Here is an 18,772-nt window from a genome sequence, read left to right on the forward strand (position 1 = left end):
ACTCGCTTTGAAATGTCCAGTGCTGAGAGGGAGGGGTCTTCAGGGCACGGCTTGGACAACCAGGCCAGGAAGACCTCATGAAGGCTCTCTCTGCCCCACCCTGACCTCCAGCCCAGGAAGCTGCAAACAACTCAGGAAAACGCCTTTGCAAAGCTAGCCAGGTTGTCTGAGTCAGCTGAAAATAAACAACACTATACTTGATTCAAATTACAAATTCAGTACTTTACTGTACATGTCCGGCATTACACATCCTTAAAATAATGTAAGTATGCATAATGAAACATCAGGTCTCACTTTTAAAGTAATATAAGCAGGCAATTACAAATTTTAAAACTACCATATAACCCCATTTTACCAAAAGTTAAAAATGCTGTTACATACACATGGGCTGCTTCAGAAGCCTTGGGTATGCAGACAGGAAGTGGAGAAAATAATCCAGCTAAAAATAATCACATGTTACGTATATTTAAAAATCTTCCCAACCAAATTGTATTTAAAGGAAAACTATCTTGAAGGGCCAGAGTCAGTTTCCAGGCTGAATGGTTGCTAGGAGAGGGAATCATGCTGGTTACTCCCTGACATCTGTGCTTCTTCACAGATCCTGGACGCACACAAAGGCAGGCAGACCCTGTATGGTCCTGGGGCGGACTTCAGCCTCGGCAGGTGGTTGTCCTTGGACTCAGGAGGATCTGTCAACACTTGGAATTCCACCCAGGTCTAGATGGCTGCTCCAGGCTGATGGGGGCCACAGACGGCATGGCTGTAGTTTGGCAGTGACCTCCAGGAACTGCAGCTTTCATACTGAATACACCAATGGCTCTACCCCCAGGACAATGCTTGACAGTGAAAGGTGGATTTGTTTGCTTGAAATTTTACTGTGATCTATGAAATAGCCTAGTTTATAATTAATAGCACCACGAAAACATAGATAATGGTCAAAAACAGGATCATAAAATAAAGTCGCTTCTGATTCTTGGCAATATTCTCTACCACTGATGTCAACAAGTCAGCAGAGTAAACCATTTTAACTGTGTTTGGGAAAATAAAATGTCTTTCTGGAGCAAAAATATTCTTGTAGGGAGACTATAGGCAAATTGTATTCATTAGGCTGTAACTATATGTAGAATATATATATTATATATATATATAATATTTCATTGAGCAGCAGAGAAAAAAAATGTAGCCATAGCTCCCTACTCAGAGTATCTGTCAAGTAGTCTTGTAAAAGTACTTTAAAAAGGAAAGTGGAGGGCAGAAGGCATCTAAAAACTCTTGGTGGAATGATGGCCTGGGGTTCACAGCTTGGAGAAGGGTTCTGTGTACTAATGAATTGGCAGAGTACACTTACATATCCACACCTCAGAAATAAAATAGCTACAGTTTTGAAGCATCTCCCTCTACAGTCTGACTGAAAAAGGAATGCCTGTGCCCACAGGAAGAAGAGGTAGTCTGTGGAGAAATGCAGACAGATTCTGGCCCTTGGCAGCCATTTGCTTTGCAGATTCAGTACCCTTGGCATCTTTTAAAATATTTGTAGATGTGCTTGTTTTCTGGCTGGTGCATCGCTAGAAGCAGATGTGAAGACAGGGATTCCATCCCAGTGAGGTCTATTTGTTGAGCACACATGAGTTGGGCTTTCTAGAAAGCTAATTGCAAGAGGGTGTTTGTTTTGAGAGAACTCAGCAGTCCTTAGGCAGTCTGTTAAAATCCCAAGTGACTGATACAGTCATACTGGTCCAGACTGAACAAAACGTCAGTGGAAGATGTGTGTAGTCAAGTCAGTCAGACCAGGGAATAAGGGAAGCTCACACTTCAAGTCAGGAGAACTGGCCAATGTGGTTCACGCTGGGGTGCCAGAGAATTCTGAGTTATGGGTCACATCTGAAACAAAATTTAGCATAAATTCTTTAAAAGTTTTCCATGTGCCAATACCCTTCAATGGGTTTTCCCCCTTCCTCTGCCTCTTATAAACACACATGCACACACACACATATACCCAAACCCATCCAAACTCTTTTTTATGCTTCGTGATACAGTACCAGTTCCATATTATCCATGAAGTTTTACCCAGTCCATTCTCAACCCCTGTCACAGGCATTATCTGAACTCTATACTTTGCAATTGAGTGACTCCACCCTCTGTTATCACTTTCCCACTGACATTACATTACAGATGGAAGACAAGGACTCTCTTGAGGCTTCCCTCCCCTCCCCAACACATAATGCTCATGCTATTCATGTAATAATCATACAATAAATATTTGATAAGAGTCCTTAGTCATGCTCTGCTTGGAACTGTGTATGCAATGCTTTCAGAATACAGAATGAAGACCATGCCTACCCTCAAGAAGCTTCCACTCTAGCCATTTTCACAGCTATTATTTGCTTACATCTTTTGCAAAATGATATGCTAGGCTTGGTAGGTGGGGTCTGAAACTGCCCATTTTGATGCCAGGCACAGCTGGAGTAGCCGTTTCTTCCCTTGCTGACCATTCTAGCACAAGAGCCCCACCTTGCATTTCTCTGCTTTTCTGCCTCAGGGCTTTCTCTGATGACTTGTTAGCCCAAGCACAGGGCACAGTTTAGGGACAAAGGAGAGTAAATGCACCCTGCAGGCAACTGCAAGCCAGTGGGGATGGGAGCTGGTGGATAATCTCCCCCTCCCCATCCTTCAGAACCACAACTCTGGAGTTGTCTGCATACTTCTCAGGGTTCTGTGGCCTCTAGCTGAGATCTTGGTAATGCCCCCTTCATGCGCTTTTCCTCCTTGTCTGCCCCACTCTCCCTGATCCCTCACCCCTCTTCCAGGGATCACTTTCCAGATAAACTACTTGCACCCAAGTCTTTGTCTCAGGGTCTGCTTTCTGGAATCCAGACTAAGACTGACATTATTATGAGCACAGAGATTGAGAGAAAGAATTTTTTTTTTCAATAGCAAAGAAATGAAACACAAGCTCTTTGTTAGTGTCAAAGCTATGACATTAACTGTCTGGGGAAGCCGAGAAGTCATTGAACACCTTGGCATCAATTTCTCTCATCTGAAATATGAGGACTAAATGAGCATTTAGCTCCCTTTCCCTGCTTTAACTCCATGACAACAGATGCTATGTGTGTCCCTTTTATACAAGCATTTCACTGAGTGGTGGCAAAAATGCTTCTGTCTCTTAATGCACCTCACATCACTGCAACCTCAAAGGCGAATGACTTGAAACTTTCCACAAGGTTTAGGCTTTCTGGATGCTCCTCCACCTAACGGCCCTCAAACTGACCACACTCTTTGTGAATGGGAAGGTCAGAGTCCCGCCTAACTGGGGCCACCCACCACTCTCAACTTGCACGTTCTTTCATCAAAATTACAATACTGTCACCAATTTTTCCTTCTTCCCCTTGGTACCTCCAGCCCAGATGTTTGTTCCAAATCTCAGTCAAAAATCTCCATGTATCTGTGTATCCCCCAAGTACCACACTCAGGAACTTGCATTTAATTTGCATGTTCACTGTATGACTTGAACTTTTTAACAAGGAAAACTTAGACTCCTCCCTATTTTTGAAATATCAATGAGGAAATTACGATATAATAGTGGTTTGTGAATTTTTTGTTTGCTTTTAATAGTGGTTTACAAGTTTATTGTTTGTTTCCGATGTGCTGCAGAAAATGCCCAATCAGTTCAAGTGAAAGTCCAGATTTTCACAGAAAATACTAAAATTAGGCCTTCGACACATTTTCACCTTCCTTTAATATAAAAAATTAAAAACCCAGGCTTAATATGAAGAGCACTCTTCTCTGCCCAACCCGCCAAATGGAGCCGTACCTGCACGTCCAGGTTTTTTAGCTGTTTTCACTGCTGCCATGAACATGTACTCACTATTAGGGTCATGCGCACTGGGTCGGTACTTCTGAAAGAAAAAGTCAGAAGCTTGGTTTGCCATCAGTTTTTCCTCATCTCCATCCATGGTCCTGTTTTTGACTTTTTTTGTTGAAGGGGTATGGGAGGCTCCTGACGTCAGCTGAGCAGGAGAGCACTATGAAGGGGGGTTTCTGTAAAAAGCTTTCTGCTGAATTCCTTTTTTTGTTTATGCTTTTATCATTCCTTCTCCTGTAGACTTAGATTGTGGGCCCTATCTTACACTTTTCGTCCTTTCTCTCTCTTTTCAAACTCCCTTCTGGCACAGATACACAGGCTGTCTGTCTAGCCAGTGATCACGCTGTGGATATACTGAGGACCAGCATACCTGCGTAATACGCAAAATGGTGTAAGGTCTTTGCTTGAGGACATATATCGTGGAAGACTAAAAAAAAAGATTCCCCAACACAGAAAGATTTTTGTTGTCATTATTATTACTGTTATTTTATCTTACTGCATAGCTGATTCAGTGGTTTTCTTTAAAGCAAGAAGTCCTGATGACTTCACCATGTAGGGAAGGGAGCCATTTCCTTCTCAGCTACTCCCAGCGCCTTCCCCACTTTCTCACTCATTGTTTTCCACTAACCTGCTGAGTGAAACTGGTAACATTTTAATTATTTCATCTTTGCCCTGACTCTGGAAATGTAGAATCACCATTGCAGCGCATGTTTAACAATTTTTAAAAGTCAGAAGCACCTATTTTTATGTTTTAACCTTCCTCCTGACTTTCGGTCTTTCCTTGGCCCCAATTTCCTTATCTCTTTGAATAATAACATATCTCTCTGTAAGCCATTAAATCCTTTTGGAGTGAAGCCACTGTAAAATCAAACTTCTGTTCCAAGTTAGTTGTGTAACTACTAGGCATATCTTGAAGAAAATACATCATCCACCTGTTAACCAAATTTCTCTGGCAAGAGCAATATGTACCTTGATGAATGAATAACCCCTGAGATATTCCTTAAGAAAGCAGATGTGAGAAGAGATAGGCATTGCTCACCTTTTTTGTAAGCCAACAAATAAATATGCACCCAAAAATGTAGAGTACAACCAAAGCCGCACATCCTATGGGAAACCAGAACTTCAGTTGGCAACAAAGCTGGGATTCTGGGTTGGAAAAAAAGACATGTTAAGGGAAAAACTCGGAGAATCAGATCTCTCCTTTCAGTGATGAATCATTAATTCTTTTATCAAATTCAGAAGAGCTATTGAATCAAATGGAGCTTGTCTTCATTACACTTATGAAATCCAGTAAATAGCAGGTAGCATCGTATCAGTATCAGAGCAAGGATCCAAACACTGAAACCCAAGACGCTATGCACATACACGTTTACATATGTGGTTAATAAGAAGGACTTTTCTGCCTACACTTTTGCAAAAAAAGGGAAAAAATAATGGCATAAAACTATTTTCAATCATCTCACTGCATTCCACAAACCCAGCACAAAGGCAAAATCTTAAACTGTGGGTGAGTAGAGGTAATAACCATGAAAACCCATTAAAGCCATGGGCTTGGGTATTTGTCCTAATTTTCTTCCCCAACGTTTAATGGCATATGTGTTTTAACGACAATGCAACCTACTTCTATTTCTAACCTACACGATCAAGTGGCATATTACTAATACTAATCATTATTATTAACAAAACATCCCTTGCCTATGATTACCATCAACTGCACCAACATGAACTCTAATGCAAAAGAAACTCATTTGGTTTCATTAGTGAGAAAAGTTATAAAATGGCTATATACTCAAGTCTAGAAGATGAAAACAATGTCTTACCGTAAATATTCAAATATTCTTTACTAAGAATCTCTAGAAAAGGAGGAGGATCAAAAATGGATAGTTTGCAGGTGTAATAGCTGGCATGTGAACTGTCCAAGTTGTACAGAAAAAAAGAGACACTGTTGTTGGATAACTCAGACTGACAGAATTTCGGATTCTTAACGGACACCGTGTTTCCACTTCCCTTTGTCTTAGAGAGATCACAGAGTATTTGCGTCCCCTTCAGCAACTGCATTTTAAATTGCCAGACCATCTCAGGGTATTTGCATAAAATTTGCACACCTCCATTATGAAATGTAAACATCTCAGACTTGGCAGAATCCTTGATTTCTCCTGGATAAAAAGAAAACAGTAGAAGTGGCACTTCATGAAGATGTTGCCCTAGTAATTATGTTTGAACACAAACATGATCTCTTCATTTCAGAAAGTTACGACTATCACTCCACAATGAAAGAATTTCACAACAGTTTGACCAAAGGTAAAATTGTGCCCTCAGAAACACCAAACCAGAAACTTGTTTATCATATGTTGATATATAATATGTAATATATTATTTAATAAATTGATATAGTATGAATCTAACAGAGATGGCTCCTGCCCTTTAGCAGCATTCATTCTGGAAACAGATGGTAAACAAATAAATATGTATTAATGCACCATAATGTGTGCAAGAATGGAGCACTTAGTATTCCAATCAAGGTGGTGGGCTTGGGTTCTACTTTTGATAGGAGAATCAGATAAAACCACTTTGAAGAAGTGGCTTTTAAAATTGAAATTGCAGGAGAATGAGCATTTAGTCAAACGAGTGATTTGGGGAATAATGTAGTTTGGGAAAAAAACTTCAAAAAGTATAAAATAGCTTAAACTAAAAATGAATGATTATATATAAATATATATTTACATGAGACCCTCCTGCTAGAAAGTCAAAGAATAGATTAACCATTTTCAAATGACAGAAATGTTTCTTCTCTGAACCTCATCCACTGAGGATGGAAGCAAGGTCTGATGATAAGAGTAAAACTCCAGATTTTTGTTTACTCTTTTGTTTCTTATAATGAATTTTAAGCTTATAGGAAGACAAGGTTGTTTTTGTGAGCTATGTGGGGAGCACAGCAGGAAGAACTGAGAGGGTTTGGGCCTGGCTGCAGATTCTGAGTTAATAGGTTAAAAGTTCAAACTGCTCTTTGCCTTTCTTTTTTCCTTTTCTTTTTTTAATGTGAGTAAGTTCCATGCTGAAATTGAGAAAAATAATTAGCATGACAATATTTTACTTAATTCTGATATTTCCATCTTCACTCTTGAGAAAAGTATGTAAGAATGGTAAGAATTTTTAAGGAAATAAATTACCTAAACCTCCAGTGCAACAGAAACACTCTTTGTGTATTTTTGTTCTTTATCTTACAGATATGTATCTGTTTTATACAGCAAACATATTACTTTGTGTCCTGCTGTTATCATTTAATGTTTTATCATAAACTTTCCATTTTTTACAGCCATCATAATTACCCCTTTTAATGACTAATAGACCATAACATTAATCTATCATAATTTATTAAAACTTCCACCTAATGTTGGATATCAGGATTGTTTTCAGCATTTTGCTTTTATGTAAATACTATGACATGTGGTCAAACTGTTTAAACATTATTATAACACTATGTATTGCCATATTGCTTTCTGAAAAAAAGACTCCAATTTATAATGGGATTAGCGTTATACAGGATTCATTTGCCACAACTCTGCTTGTATTAGTTGCCTTAATGTTATTTAAGATTACCAATGTTATTTGTTTTTCTCTTTATCCACAGGCTTTAATTTATCTCTCATTGTGCTAGAGAACAGATTTTCAACCTGGGGATTTGACTGTGAAAATATCTGCACACATTTCAGTTGTCCATTATGACGGTACAGATGATGCAAACAAACTTCCACACAGAAACCACCAAAAATGCTGAACAAAATGTCCAAAAATAATATTGAAAGGAGTAAAGAGCTGGCACAAAGAGGAGAAATTGCGAGGTTTAATTTGAAGAACAAGAACAAGAAGAGAGATAAGCAGAACTTAGGAACTGTTCTTACTCCGAGTATTTGATGTGCCCCCAGATTCAAACTTTGGTTTGGTTTTCATTACTCAAGTCTCAGAGTCTTCAAAGTGAGAAATAGAGTAGAAAACCCTCTCCTCAGTAAGCTGGGCTTCCAAAGGATTTTATTCCTTGCAGTACAGGTGAACCAGATGTAAACCAGCCCTCATGAAGATCATAGCCCACCTTCAACTTGCTTTAATGGTCCAGAAAACCTCAATCCTGGGATTTTGTTTAAGGTGATTTTGGATTATTAGTACCCCAAGATTTCTGAAGGTAAAAATGCAAACTATTCCAGGAAGAAAAGACTTAACATCCTAGGCTTCAAATCCTACCTACAAATATTTAAATATGATGACAAGCACCATGAAACATAATCAGTCATGTAAGGAAACAAGATAACAATAAACAGGCTACAGAAACAAACCCATAAACAATTACATTATTAGAATTATCAGATCCACATAATAAAACAATTGAGCTTACTAGGTTTAAAGAAATAAAAGACAAACTGGTGATAATATCTGCAGAACATAGGAAACTAAAAAAAAAAAATCAACTAATTTGAAAAACAACCAGTTAGAACTGGCAAAAACCACACTGAAGTTAAATACTCACTGGATAGTTTAAAAGCACATTAAACAGTGCTGAAGAGAGGGTTGATGAACTGGGAAATTAAGTTAGAAAAATCACTCAAAATGCAGTCTTAATTCATAGATTTCAGAATCCCAATAAAATACAAGCAAATTTTTTTTAAATATGCACAACTAGATGTATCATAATAAAAATTCTAAAAGCAACCAGGAAAAGATCACCCTCAGCCTAACAGTAGCTTCTTGAAGGTAATGTTTCAACATTGACAATAAAAGCCAAGATACAGTGGAATTATAATTATATCTTCAATGTGCTGAAAGAAACTACCTGTCAACCTAGAACATACTGTCTAGGAGGAGAGTAAAGATATATGTAACTTGAAACTCTGACAAGTGAAATGTACATGTTGTGATTTCTTCAATGATGACTAAAAGGCTAGAAACAGAATATATAACCTAAATGAATATCACAAAATTCAGTCTATTGGTTCTGGTGTAAAGGGGAAGAAGAGTTGAAATCAGGAAGGAAAACAGAAATGGAAAGCCTTCTGTTATGCTGACAATATTTTATTTCTTGGCCTGTGGTGACCATAGGAATAAGGTAGCATGCTTTATAATTATTCATGAAATTGTACATCTGTGTTTGTTCACTTTTCTGTATAAATGTTTTGTTCTAGAATACATTTTTTTTAAGTTTACAAAAGGAAAATAGTTCTTGTTTCATTTTTAAAATAGAGGGAACAATGTAAGCAAAAAGCAAAGGGGAAAGAACCAATAGCATGAGAATAGGTGCTGTGCACAGTAGGGGACTTATTTGAGTGTAAGTTATGTTGCACTACTATGGTTTTGAGTCTCATGTCTCTACCGTCTGCTGCAGAAGATAAAATCAGTGGGCTGATTCTGTTTCTTTAGAGACGTTCAGAGCAAATTTTCCCAAGGACTTCAGAATGGCAGCAAGTAAACCACAAAGAGATCTTGGAGTGAAAGTGTCTGCAGCCACCATGTGCTCACCAGGTGCAGCCACCATGTGCACAATGCAGATATCTTCTCTTTCTGGAGATTATTTTCTCAGCCACTTTTCCCCCTTTGTGCCCGCTATGACCTATAGCCCAACACATGATGAAATGTAATAGTTGGCAGTGCAAGGTGGTAGTGAAGCAATACTAATGGTTTCCAAGGAAACCAGAGGAAAATTCTGGCTCTGCCACTAGCAAGCCTCTGTGACTAAGGTACCCCTCTGAAATTCAGTCTCTCCATCTGGGAAATAAGAAAGGGAGACCAAAACATCTTAAAGTTCTTTTTAACCCTTAATTCTCTGTAGATCCAAGACCAGAACATATCCAGAGGAGACTACAAACAACCAAGAGAGCTATTAATTTGCAGTTGGGGCCTCCAGAGGAGAAACCATGTTCCTTTAAGCCTCTCTCTGTCCCTTCATCTTACTCCTCTTAGGCTATTTCAGGGAGTTAAGAGAAATGAAAAATGAATGAGACTATCTTCCTTGACCACAGAAGTATTTAGTTCAGTCTAGGAAGACCAAGTTATTTCTGAGTGACAGTGCCAAGGGTGTGTGATATTGATGTCAGAGGACTAGCTAGTAACTCCATAGTTACTGCTACTACTGGGCACTCTTAATTATTCATTTGATCATTTTTAACCTAAAAACTACCTACGTCAACTTTCTATTATTAAATGTAGTAATAAGAAGCCTGACTTAAGTTTCCACACATCCAATACTTGAGTTTTCCATCTGGGAAACCATTTGGCAACTCTAAGAGAATCTCTGAAGAAAAGATCATTCACCTGAGAATGGTGCTATGGCTCAGAAGAATTCATTTACAAGTTGATTCTTTTAACATCTAAACTATTTCATTTCTTCAGTATGAGATAAGTCTTGCTAGAACCTCTCCTGTCAGGCTTCTTGATAAGCGGTTGTATTATCCATGCTTGGAAATTTTTTGCCAAAAAACATTTAGAAAACCCATACAACGTAGAGGGTAAGAGACGAATCAGCTATCTTTATTCTCCTCAACTCAGACTTCTAACCACAAACCTCCACAGAGATCTCACAGTTATAAAAGATAAGATCTCCTGAGTTTGCAATTATTGATAGTGCTTATTAAACACATTTTCTGTGATCAATGATAAACTTTAGCTTAGCGCAACACGTGAATGTGATGTAAGAGATGAAGTTCTAAAAACTGAAGTGTTTTAGATTTTGTTACGTCTGATCTTTTACTAAAAAAATCCTGGCCTTTTAAAGAATGTGCTTTGTACTATTTTTTTTTCACCTTTTATAAAAACATTGTCATTTCTTATGAGTCTAGTAAGCTAAAACTTTTAGAATCTTCATCAGCATATTTTTATATATGCATCATTTCTAAACTTCTGTTACTATTCAAAGGCATCCATAATCTAAAGGAGTGATTGAAATCACTAAAGAGGGTAGGCAAAATAAGCTCAATCCTATCTACATTCTTAATATTGATAGAAAAGACATAAAATGTGAAGAAAAATGAGAAGAAAATCAAAAGTCAAAAGAGTACATACATACACATACACACTAAATATGTGAATTGTTTTTACTCTCCAAGGAACTCTGTGGGGTATAAAACACCTGTGGTCCCCTAAAGTGTATATAGTAAGAAAAAATAAAAGATTGATTTTCTTCTCATAAAAACTGGTTTTCTTTGCAAAAATGGAAAAATCTCAGAGGTACTATAAAATTCTGCAGCAATATTCATGAAGTAATTAATTTGCAAACAAGTTACCTGTTAGCTATTTCATTGCCATTGATTTGAAATTGTCCTAGCAGGAAATCACATGTGATTAAATGAACCCAACTCTTCCATAGAAAAGAAAGGGAGAAAGAATTCTACCAACACACAAGAATATCTACTATACTTCCCTTCCTTCAGCAGCTGTGCAAAGAGCCCTTTGGGTACACAGACAAAGCATTTACTGGGTGAACTTGTTTGTACTTGAGGCTGCAGCTCTCATCTCACTCCAGTAAGCCACCTTTATCTCCAGCCTCCCCTTGTTTCCAACTTCCTTCCAACATCTCGGCTGGTTACCTCCTAACACATCATGAGAAACATTTCCAAACTGAACTCAGTGTTCACTCACCAAACCCAAACCTTGTCCTTTAAGGAAGTCACTAGTCTGACCCTCAGGTTCTCCATCTTCCTCATTTCTCCTTCTCTCTGACTCTTCTGATCCCACTGGTCACCATGTCCTGTTGACTCTAGCTCAAGGTATCTCTCAGATTATATTGCTTTTCTCCATTCCTGTTGCCAATCCAGGATCTTCTCATGTCCTCCCTCATCTGTGGGAGCTTCTTCTTGACTGCTGCTCCCTATATCCATCTCTCCATTCTCTATGCTGCTCCCCAAATTATGTTTCTAAAAAACATTTCAATCCCCAGCTTACCATTCTTAATTAGATTGTTGCTTATAAGGTAAAAACCATTTTTCTTGGCATGACACAAAATCCTTTCATCATCTCATGGACCATATATGTTCAAGCCATAGTAAACTTTTTGGCCATTCTTTTCACATTGTTGCTTCTTTTCCCATAAACTAGACTCACCCATTACCCTTCTACCTCCCTAGAAACCCTCATTCATTCTTCAAAAACTATCTTAAATTAGTCCCCAACACCCCCCTAGGCAAAGCCTCCAACTCTATGCTCTCAATAAAACTTTGTTTACACCAGTACATTTATAATACATATCAATTTGACACTATATTTGTCTATCGTCTTCATTTACCCAAGAGCTTCACAAGGATAATGAGACTGCTTCATCACCGAACTAATCCCAGGACCTGAAACATATTAGAAGCTCAGTAATAGTAAATAAATGATGGTGTAGCAGAATATGGAGACTGAGCATTGTTGAATGTCTGCAGTGGGCTGAGGAGAGGAGCAAGGAAATCAGAGCAAAAGGTTCTATGTACGTGTATTGGTGAACATTTATTTCTCTCTCCAAAGGCAAAGACCAAACTGAATGATACTCAGTCAATTTTCTGAAGCCCAAGAGATCTGGAAGTTATATGAATATCTAGGCTTTCAAAAGGTTCCAAATAATAATGATAATAACAACAAGCATTGAGTGCTTCTCATCTGTTGAATATTGTGCTAAATGCATTATGTGCCATATATCATTTGATATTTAAGAGAAACTTCTAAGTCAACTTTTCTATTTCTATCTCTATTTTACAGATGAGGAAACTGAGGCTCAAATAACTGGTCTAAGTTTATACAGCCAATATGTAGTGGGGCCTAATTTGAACCTAGATAATCTGAGACCAGATTCTACATTCTTAAGGAGTCTCTTAGTCCCATCATTTAGTCAACTTCCTAATTGCTGAAAAAGGAACAAAAAAGAAGCTTTAAACATGCAACTAGATTTGGAAGTTATTTTCAGATATTTACTTTCTTTCAAGATGTACCTGGTACATAATTGTCTGAAATACTTAAAGTACCTGGTATATAATTGTCTTAAATACATTGGTGCCACATATGTATTCTGTGGTTGAAAAGGTTATCATACACCAAAAAATATATAACATAATTCCTTCGATATGAAATTGCTTTGTGCTTAACACCTTCATTTCCCTAGACATCCTCATTCACCTACCATTGTGTGTTGAGCTACCCTGTATATTTGAACCTGTAACAAAGGCTGAGTCCTTGCTCTGATGGAGTCTGAATTCCTAAGGATTACTCTGTAACTGACCTGCCTGTAGACATGGAAGAATATAGATTTACATAGACAAGAAACTTTCATCATAATTATATAAGTACTAACAGGATCTACTGTGAAATTTTTGCTTTAGACTAGTTAGTACAAAATCAGCAGGACTTCATGAGTGCAATAGAGGTTAGGTTTGTTGCTATTTTTGATGAATGGATTTTTTGGTACTGAGCCTGAGGAGTATATAGATGTTGGCTGTAAAAAGTTAGGTTTCTCAAATGCAAAGCAGTTACATGTAAGTGATCTTTAACTGCTTGTTGAAAGTGCCATGTTTGTGTCAATGTGGCTCAAGTAAACAAGATTCTGCCAGAACTATAGGTCGACTGAATCAAAAGTCCTGAGTCGATCAAGGCCATGGATCTTACAGTGAGCAAAGCTAAAATGATAATGTAAGCCCTCTACACATCTTTATTCTGTTTCTAACCAAGAAACAGGAATATACTGCTAGTAATTAAAAAACTACAATATTCCATTTCATCTGAGGGAGTTGTTAACAGCAATGGCAAATTATAAAATCCATTTTGTCCACTGGTGATGAAAAAATAAGGGAATCAAGATCTTACATGAGAATAATAGGCATTTCTAGAAACCAGGGGAAAAGACAGAGATATGGTTAAACAACAACTGGGACAAAATATCCCTGAAATTAATAGAACAAAACAAAACACTGAAGTCTGCAGACTGAAAATGCTCACCCAGTCCCAAGTCATGTTAATGGAAACACAAAGCTAGGCATATCCAGGTAGAATTCCTGAATTCCAATATTGAAATGAATAGCTTACAAGATTCTAGAGGAAAATTTTTTTTTAAGTTTCTTACAAAGGAATAAAAATCAGACTAGCAAGGAACTACTAGTCCGCAACCATGGAAGCCAGCAGACAGTGCACCAATATCCATAGACTGTTAAATAAAAAGACTTCAGTTGAGGGATCCTCTTCCCAGAAAAGGTATTAGTCACCCATCAAAGTAAAAGAAAAACATCCCTGCCCGCACTGGAATTCAGAGAGCTTGGAGTACCTGAAGCAAATAATGCAAGTCTTCTAATCACTGGATCAGAACAGAGATCACAATACAGAAGCAGATGGCAAGGAGGATGCTATCGCTGAAAACAGGGGAACTAAGTGCAAAGAAGGGATTCTTGAAACAGGAGAGAAATACTGTAACAGGAAACAAAGCAATGATCTGAAACTACAAATTTTCAATTATTTCAACAAAGCCCAGACATGGGGCTGGTGCACTAACAGAGAAGTGTAAGCGTGGGAAGGGAAGAACAGCCTGAAGCTTCCATGTCACTGGGGAGCTGGGATGTAGGCACATCAGGCAAGGCCATTGCCCTTATTTATTTCAATCCCATCATAAATAAATAGATATTCAATTACGATGCTCTGAACATGGTAATGACTTGGCTAATTAAATGTAGTCAACTTTCCAAATTACAGAGGCAAAGAGGGGAGTTGAAAGAATCTTCATCAAAACAACAAAAAGAAAACAGAAAAAGAGGATACAAAAACAAAAAAACAAAGAAAATAAATAAAAATAAATGTAATGTTAAAGAAATAGAAGCAAGCATGGACTTACGCTGAGTGGGAATGGCCTGAATTCATCTACCAAAAGAAAAGACTGACAATTTGGACTTTTAAAAATCCAGCAATGAATACTAGAAGGGGGTGCCGGGAGGGGCTCAAAGGTAGGCTCAGCTCAGCAGGTCTCTCTGAGCTCTGGAGAGGAGCTGGTCTAGAGACACCAAAGAGCTGTTTTTCCTGAGGTGGTGGAATTCAGGAATCACTACCTCAATGCCTTGGTGACAAAAGCAAAGCTGGAAACATGAGCCTGAGGGTCATCCTTCCAGCTTCTTCCCAGAACACAGCACGAGACGTGCACATTTATCAAGCACCACCTGACATCAGCCATTCCCACTCAAGTGGGGTCCCTGCGCTGCTTTCAGAGTGGGCTTTGCAAAACCAGGAGTCAGCAGGTCACCCACAGGGTTCCCATTGCCCATAAGGTCTAGAAAGAGGGTCTTCTAGATGCAGGTAGAGGTTCACATTTTTCTGAGGTCCTTTTACAGGGAGGAGCCTCCTATTATTCCAGAATCATTAAAAGAAGACTTTCTTAAATTTTACATTGAGATCAACAGAAGGTAGAAATCACCAAGATTTCCAGCTTCTTAATTCATCAACCAAACAATAAAACTGATGAGAATTTCTCTCCTTTAATAAAGATTTATGTTTTATCTCAACATGGTGTGGAAAAAATGTGGATATTGGAGTCAAACACATTTGAGTTCTAATATTGGTTTGCCACTAATTACTATGTAACACATCCCTGAGCCTTTCCCAGGTCTGAGACTCTTCAAACATCAACTGAAGGTAAGAAACACCTACTTCTTCTTGGGATGAAAAAGCCTACTTAGTTGAAAGGATTAAAAATATGCCAAAGAAAAGTAAAGACCTTCGTGTAGTTCAGTTTGGCTCTTAACTCTGACTTCAGAGCTTTTAAAAATGGTAGTTGCTAGATAAATGCAATGTGATGATACTTGGAGTATGAAGATTGTTAGCAGTTTACTATCTTCATGTAGCCATTCATGCCTCAGTTTTGCCACCCGTCAAAGAGAAAAATGGCTTGTCATGTGGCATGGCTTTCTGTGTGATGAGAGTGAACATTGGTTTTATTCCATTAGAATCTAAGATGAATCTCATTCTAGAAGTACAATTTATTCATTAACTTAGACTCAACTAGGAATAATTCTTCCTAGGATGGGTCTATCCTTCCACAGAAATAACACCATTGCTAATTCAAATCACAGGATCAGCAACCATAATACCCAAATGGGTTTGGCATATCAGAATGCCTTTTTGTAGTACTAACAAATACTTCAATGACTTGGGCAATGTTCATAGAAGAAAATTCAAAATCCTTCACATGGCCCATATAGTCTGAATGGTCTGGCCTCTGCTTTCTTTTCCAGCCCTGTCTTATACCACCACAAACCCCTTCCCACTCTGTGGTCAGGCACATCCTCCTTCATCCAGTACCCTAAACTTACTTCATTCCCTCCTGCCACAGGTCCTTTGCACTTCCTCTTCTCAGGGTATGAAATGTTCTTCCCCACCTTTCCCCATTTACTCCTACTTGTCTTCCAAATCAATTTCAGCTCAGGCCACTTCACAGGAAAAACTTCAATGAGCCCCACTCTCCAGCCCCACCTCCATACCCAGCTAGTCTAGACAAGCTTCTGTGATACATTTTCTCTGATATAACTGAGTTCTTTCTGTAATTATCATTCATTCATGGAATTACTTGATTAATGCCTCTCAACCATTCAGTTAGTTTTCTGAGAACAGGAACTGGCCTGGTTTTGCTCATTACTGTACCTAGAGCAGCTAGCACAGTGCCTCCTGCCTGGCAAGTGCTCGGTGCTGCATGAATGAATGAATGAATGAATGAATGAATGAATGAATGCATGCATGAATGAGTATCAATTCCTAAGCTATTCATTTGCTGTTCATGCTGATAAAGGATTTCATTAGTCATAGAAAAGGCATAGTTAAACAAGTAAGTAGCCCAAACTGCCCGTGGCACTTATGAGTAGACACTAACTCTTCACTCCTCTTTATTTAAGAGCATTTGAACCACCTGGAGCCATCACAAGGTGAAACATTAGACCACTCTTCTTTTGTGGTTTTTAATTTTAATTTTTGGAAAAGAAAAGTAACGTGTATTTCTTTGTACCACTACAAAATTTATTTCTGATAATATTATACTTACTGAAAGTTTCGCCTTCACTGTTTGTGCTAATGGAAATGCCCAATGTAATAATTTTCCTGTGCTTTTCCCAGCCTCAAGAATATGGCTTAGAGTTGAAGATAAAACAAAAATAATAGAAAAGTGTACTGAGTAAGAGGCAGCAGAAACACATATATTAATTTAGTGGTTGGTGGCATTATTTAAGTTGTTCAAGTAGAGTTTGATATATACCATTTCAGAGAAAGAACCCAGGACTTCAGAATGATTTTTCTTTTAATGTCTACAGGGGCTGCAGAGTATTTTTATATCATCCACTATTCCTTGGTCTTTCAGAAGGACCCTGACAACTTAGTGTGGAAAAAACTCCAGCAGCCGGGGCATTTCTGACAACAGACCACCCAGATAAGATTAGAATCAAAATCCTTCTTTTCAAAGCTCTTGCATTTTATATTCTCCTTCAGAAAGAATTCTAAGCCCAAATGCCAGGACTGTTTAATTTTCATTCTGTTGACACAAGTCATTTTGCCTTTCATCTTTCTCTGAGAACAGCAAGTCACTCTTCTACTTTATCCACTAATAGGTGACTCCAAGCAGGTAATTTAAAATTGTAATGGTCTGATGAGACATTTTTCATCATCTTAAAACACAGTATCAAAGGAAGCAGTACGAATTCAATGCCATCAACAGTGACATGGGTGACAAATGCCCTTAGCCATGTGTGTGAGTTCTTCTGCAATTGTTCCTACTTTTGGGGGAAAAAAAGACCTCTCTATTAGGTGCTAAACCTTTCTATCTTTAAGTTTTCTTAATGCTCACCTGACTTACAACTTAAGAAATATTCAGTAAGGCCACTTACCTGTTAGAACTTCAACCTGGAAGCAGAAGAGAAAGATGTACCAGAGGTCTGACTTCATGTTTGCCAGAAACAGATAGAATCCTCCCCCTTCAGTGTTCAGAGCTGACAATGGATTCATGTTCTCAGTTGTTTCCTATTTACTGCAAAGGAAGCGGTTTTGTGGAAAGGAAGTTGATGTTGTATCACACTTACCATCAAGGCAAGGGGATGTCTCTTAATTGATGTCAATGGCTAGATGGGAGGCATTATTGCTTATGGGGGTTAAACTTAATCCATGGATTGTTGATGATTTTGAAGACAGGAAAATTTTACCCTCATTCTGGTTCCAATGAAATAAGAGAAAGAGACAATGCCCATTCTTTTCAGAACTACCCTATTCCTCTGAATCAATATTTATTGGAGATAGCAGGATCTAAAAATAGCCATGTAAATAACATATATTTTGACACATTTCTATCTTATGCTATTTGCTCCAAAGGTAGAAGGCTTTGAAATAGGACAGGAAATAAATGAAATTCCAACAGAAACTGAAATGAAGATACCTGAAAGAGGAGCAACATAGGAATCTGAGAGCAGTTTATAATTTTCCAGATGGTGGAGTCAGTTTTAACCTAACTTAAATCCTGTTCTGCTTATTACAGCAAAGTCCGTAGAAACCAGGGATTCTGCACCTATAGGCTCAGATGAAATCAAGAAAGTTGAAATGCCTACGCATGCTCTCTCTATCTCTACAGGGAGATAGAATAGATAGTAACATCAACAGTGATAATAATATGAGTAATTTGATTTATATGTACCTAAATGTTTTATATGAAATAACACATCTTAATGCAAAACTTATATAAAGCTAAACATATGATATATATTAACATGTATATAATATAATATAAACATAGTATTCCATCAATATTGTTTCACATTTATTTAAATGGGTTATTTGCATATATACATTTTTGTTATGTTTTGTACATTAATTAATTGATTTAATCCTCTGAACCATCCTATAAGAGGGAAGCTGCTAATCTCCCCATTTTACAGATAAGGAATACACAGG

The 18,772-nt window shown here is 37.9% G+C and overlaps 1 protein-coding gene across 1 annotated transcript; it reads right to left on the reverse strand.

The window, feature by feature from the left end:
- Positions 1-201: 201 nt before the first annotated feature.
- Positions 202-17,811, reverse strand: ICOS (inducible T cell costimulator). Its single transcript, XM_017678801.3, has 5 exons — positions 17,719-17,811; positions 5,683-6,018; positions 4,902-5,008; positions 3,812-3,896; positions 202-1,881 (listed from the first exon to the last, which is right to left on the reverse strand). The coding sequence occupies exons 1-5, from the start codon at positions 17,774-17,776 to the stop codon at positions 1,841-1,843; spliced, it is 627 nt and encodes a 208-aa protein (XP_017534290.2). The 5' UTR covers positions 17,777-17,811; the 3' UTR covers positions 202-1,840.
- Between the last annotated feature and the right edge of the window lie 961 nt (positions 17,812-18,772).

Source organism: Manis javanica, chromosome 12 (genome assembly GCF_040802235.1).
Source record: "Manis javanica isolate MJ-LG chromosome 12, MJ_LKY, whole genome shotgun sequence".
Lineage (NCBI taxonomy): Eukaryota > Metazoa > Chordata > Mammalia > Pholidota > Manidae > Manis > Manis javanica.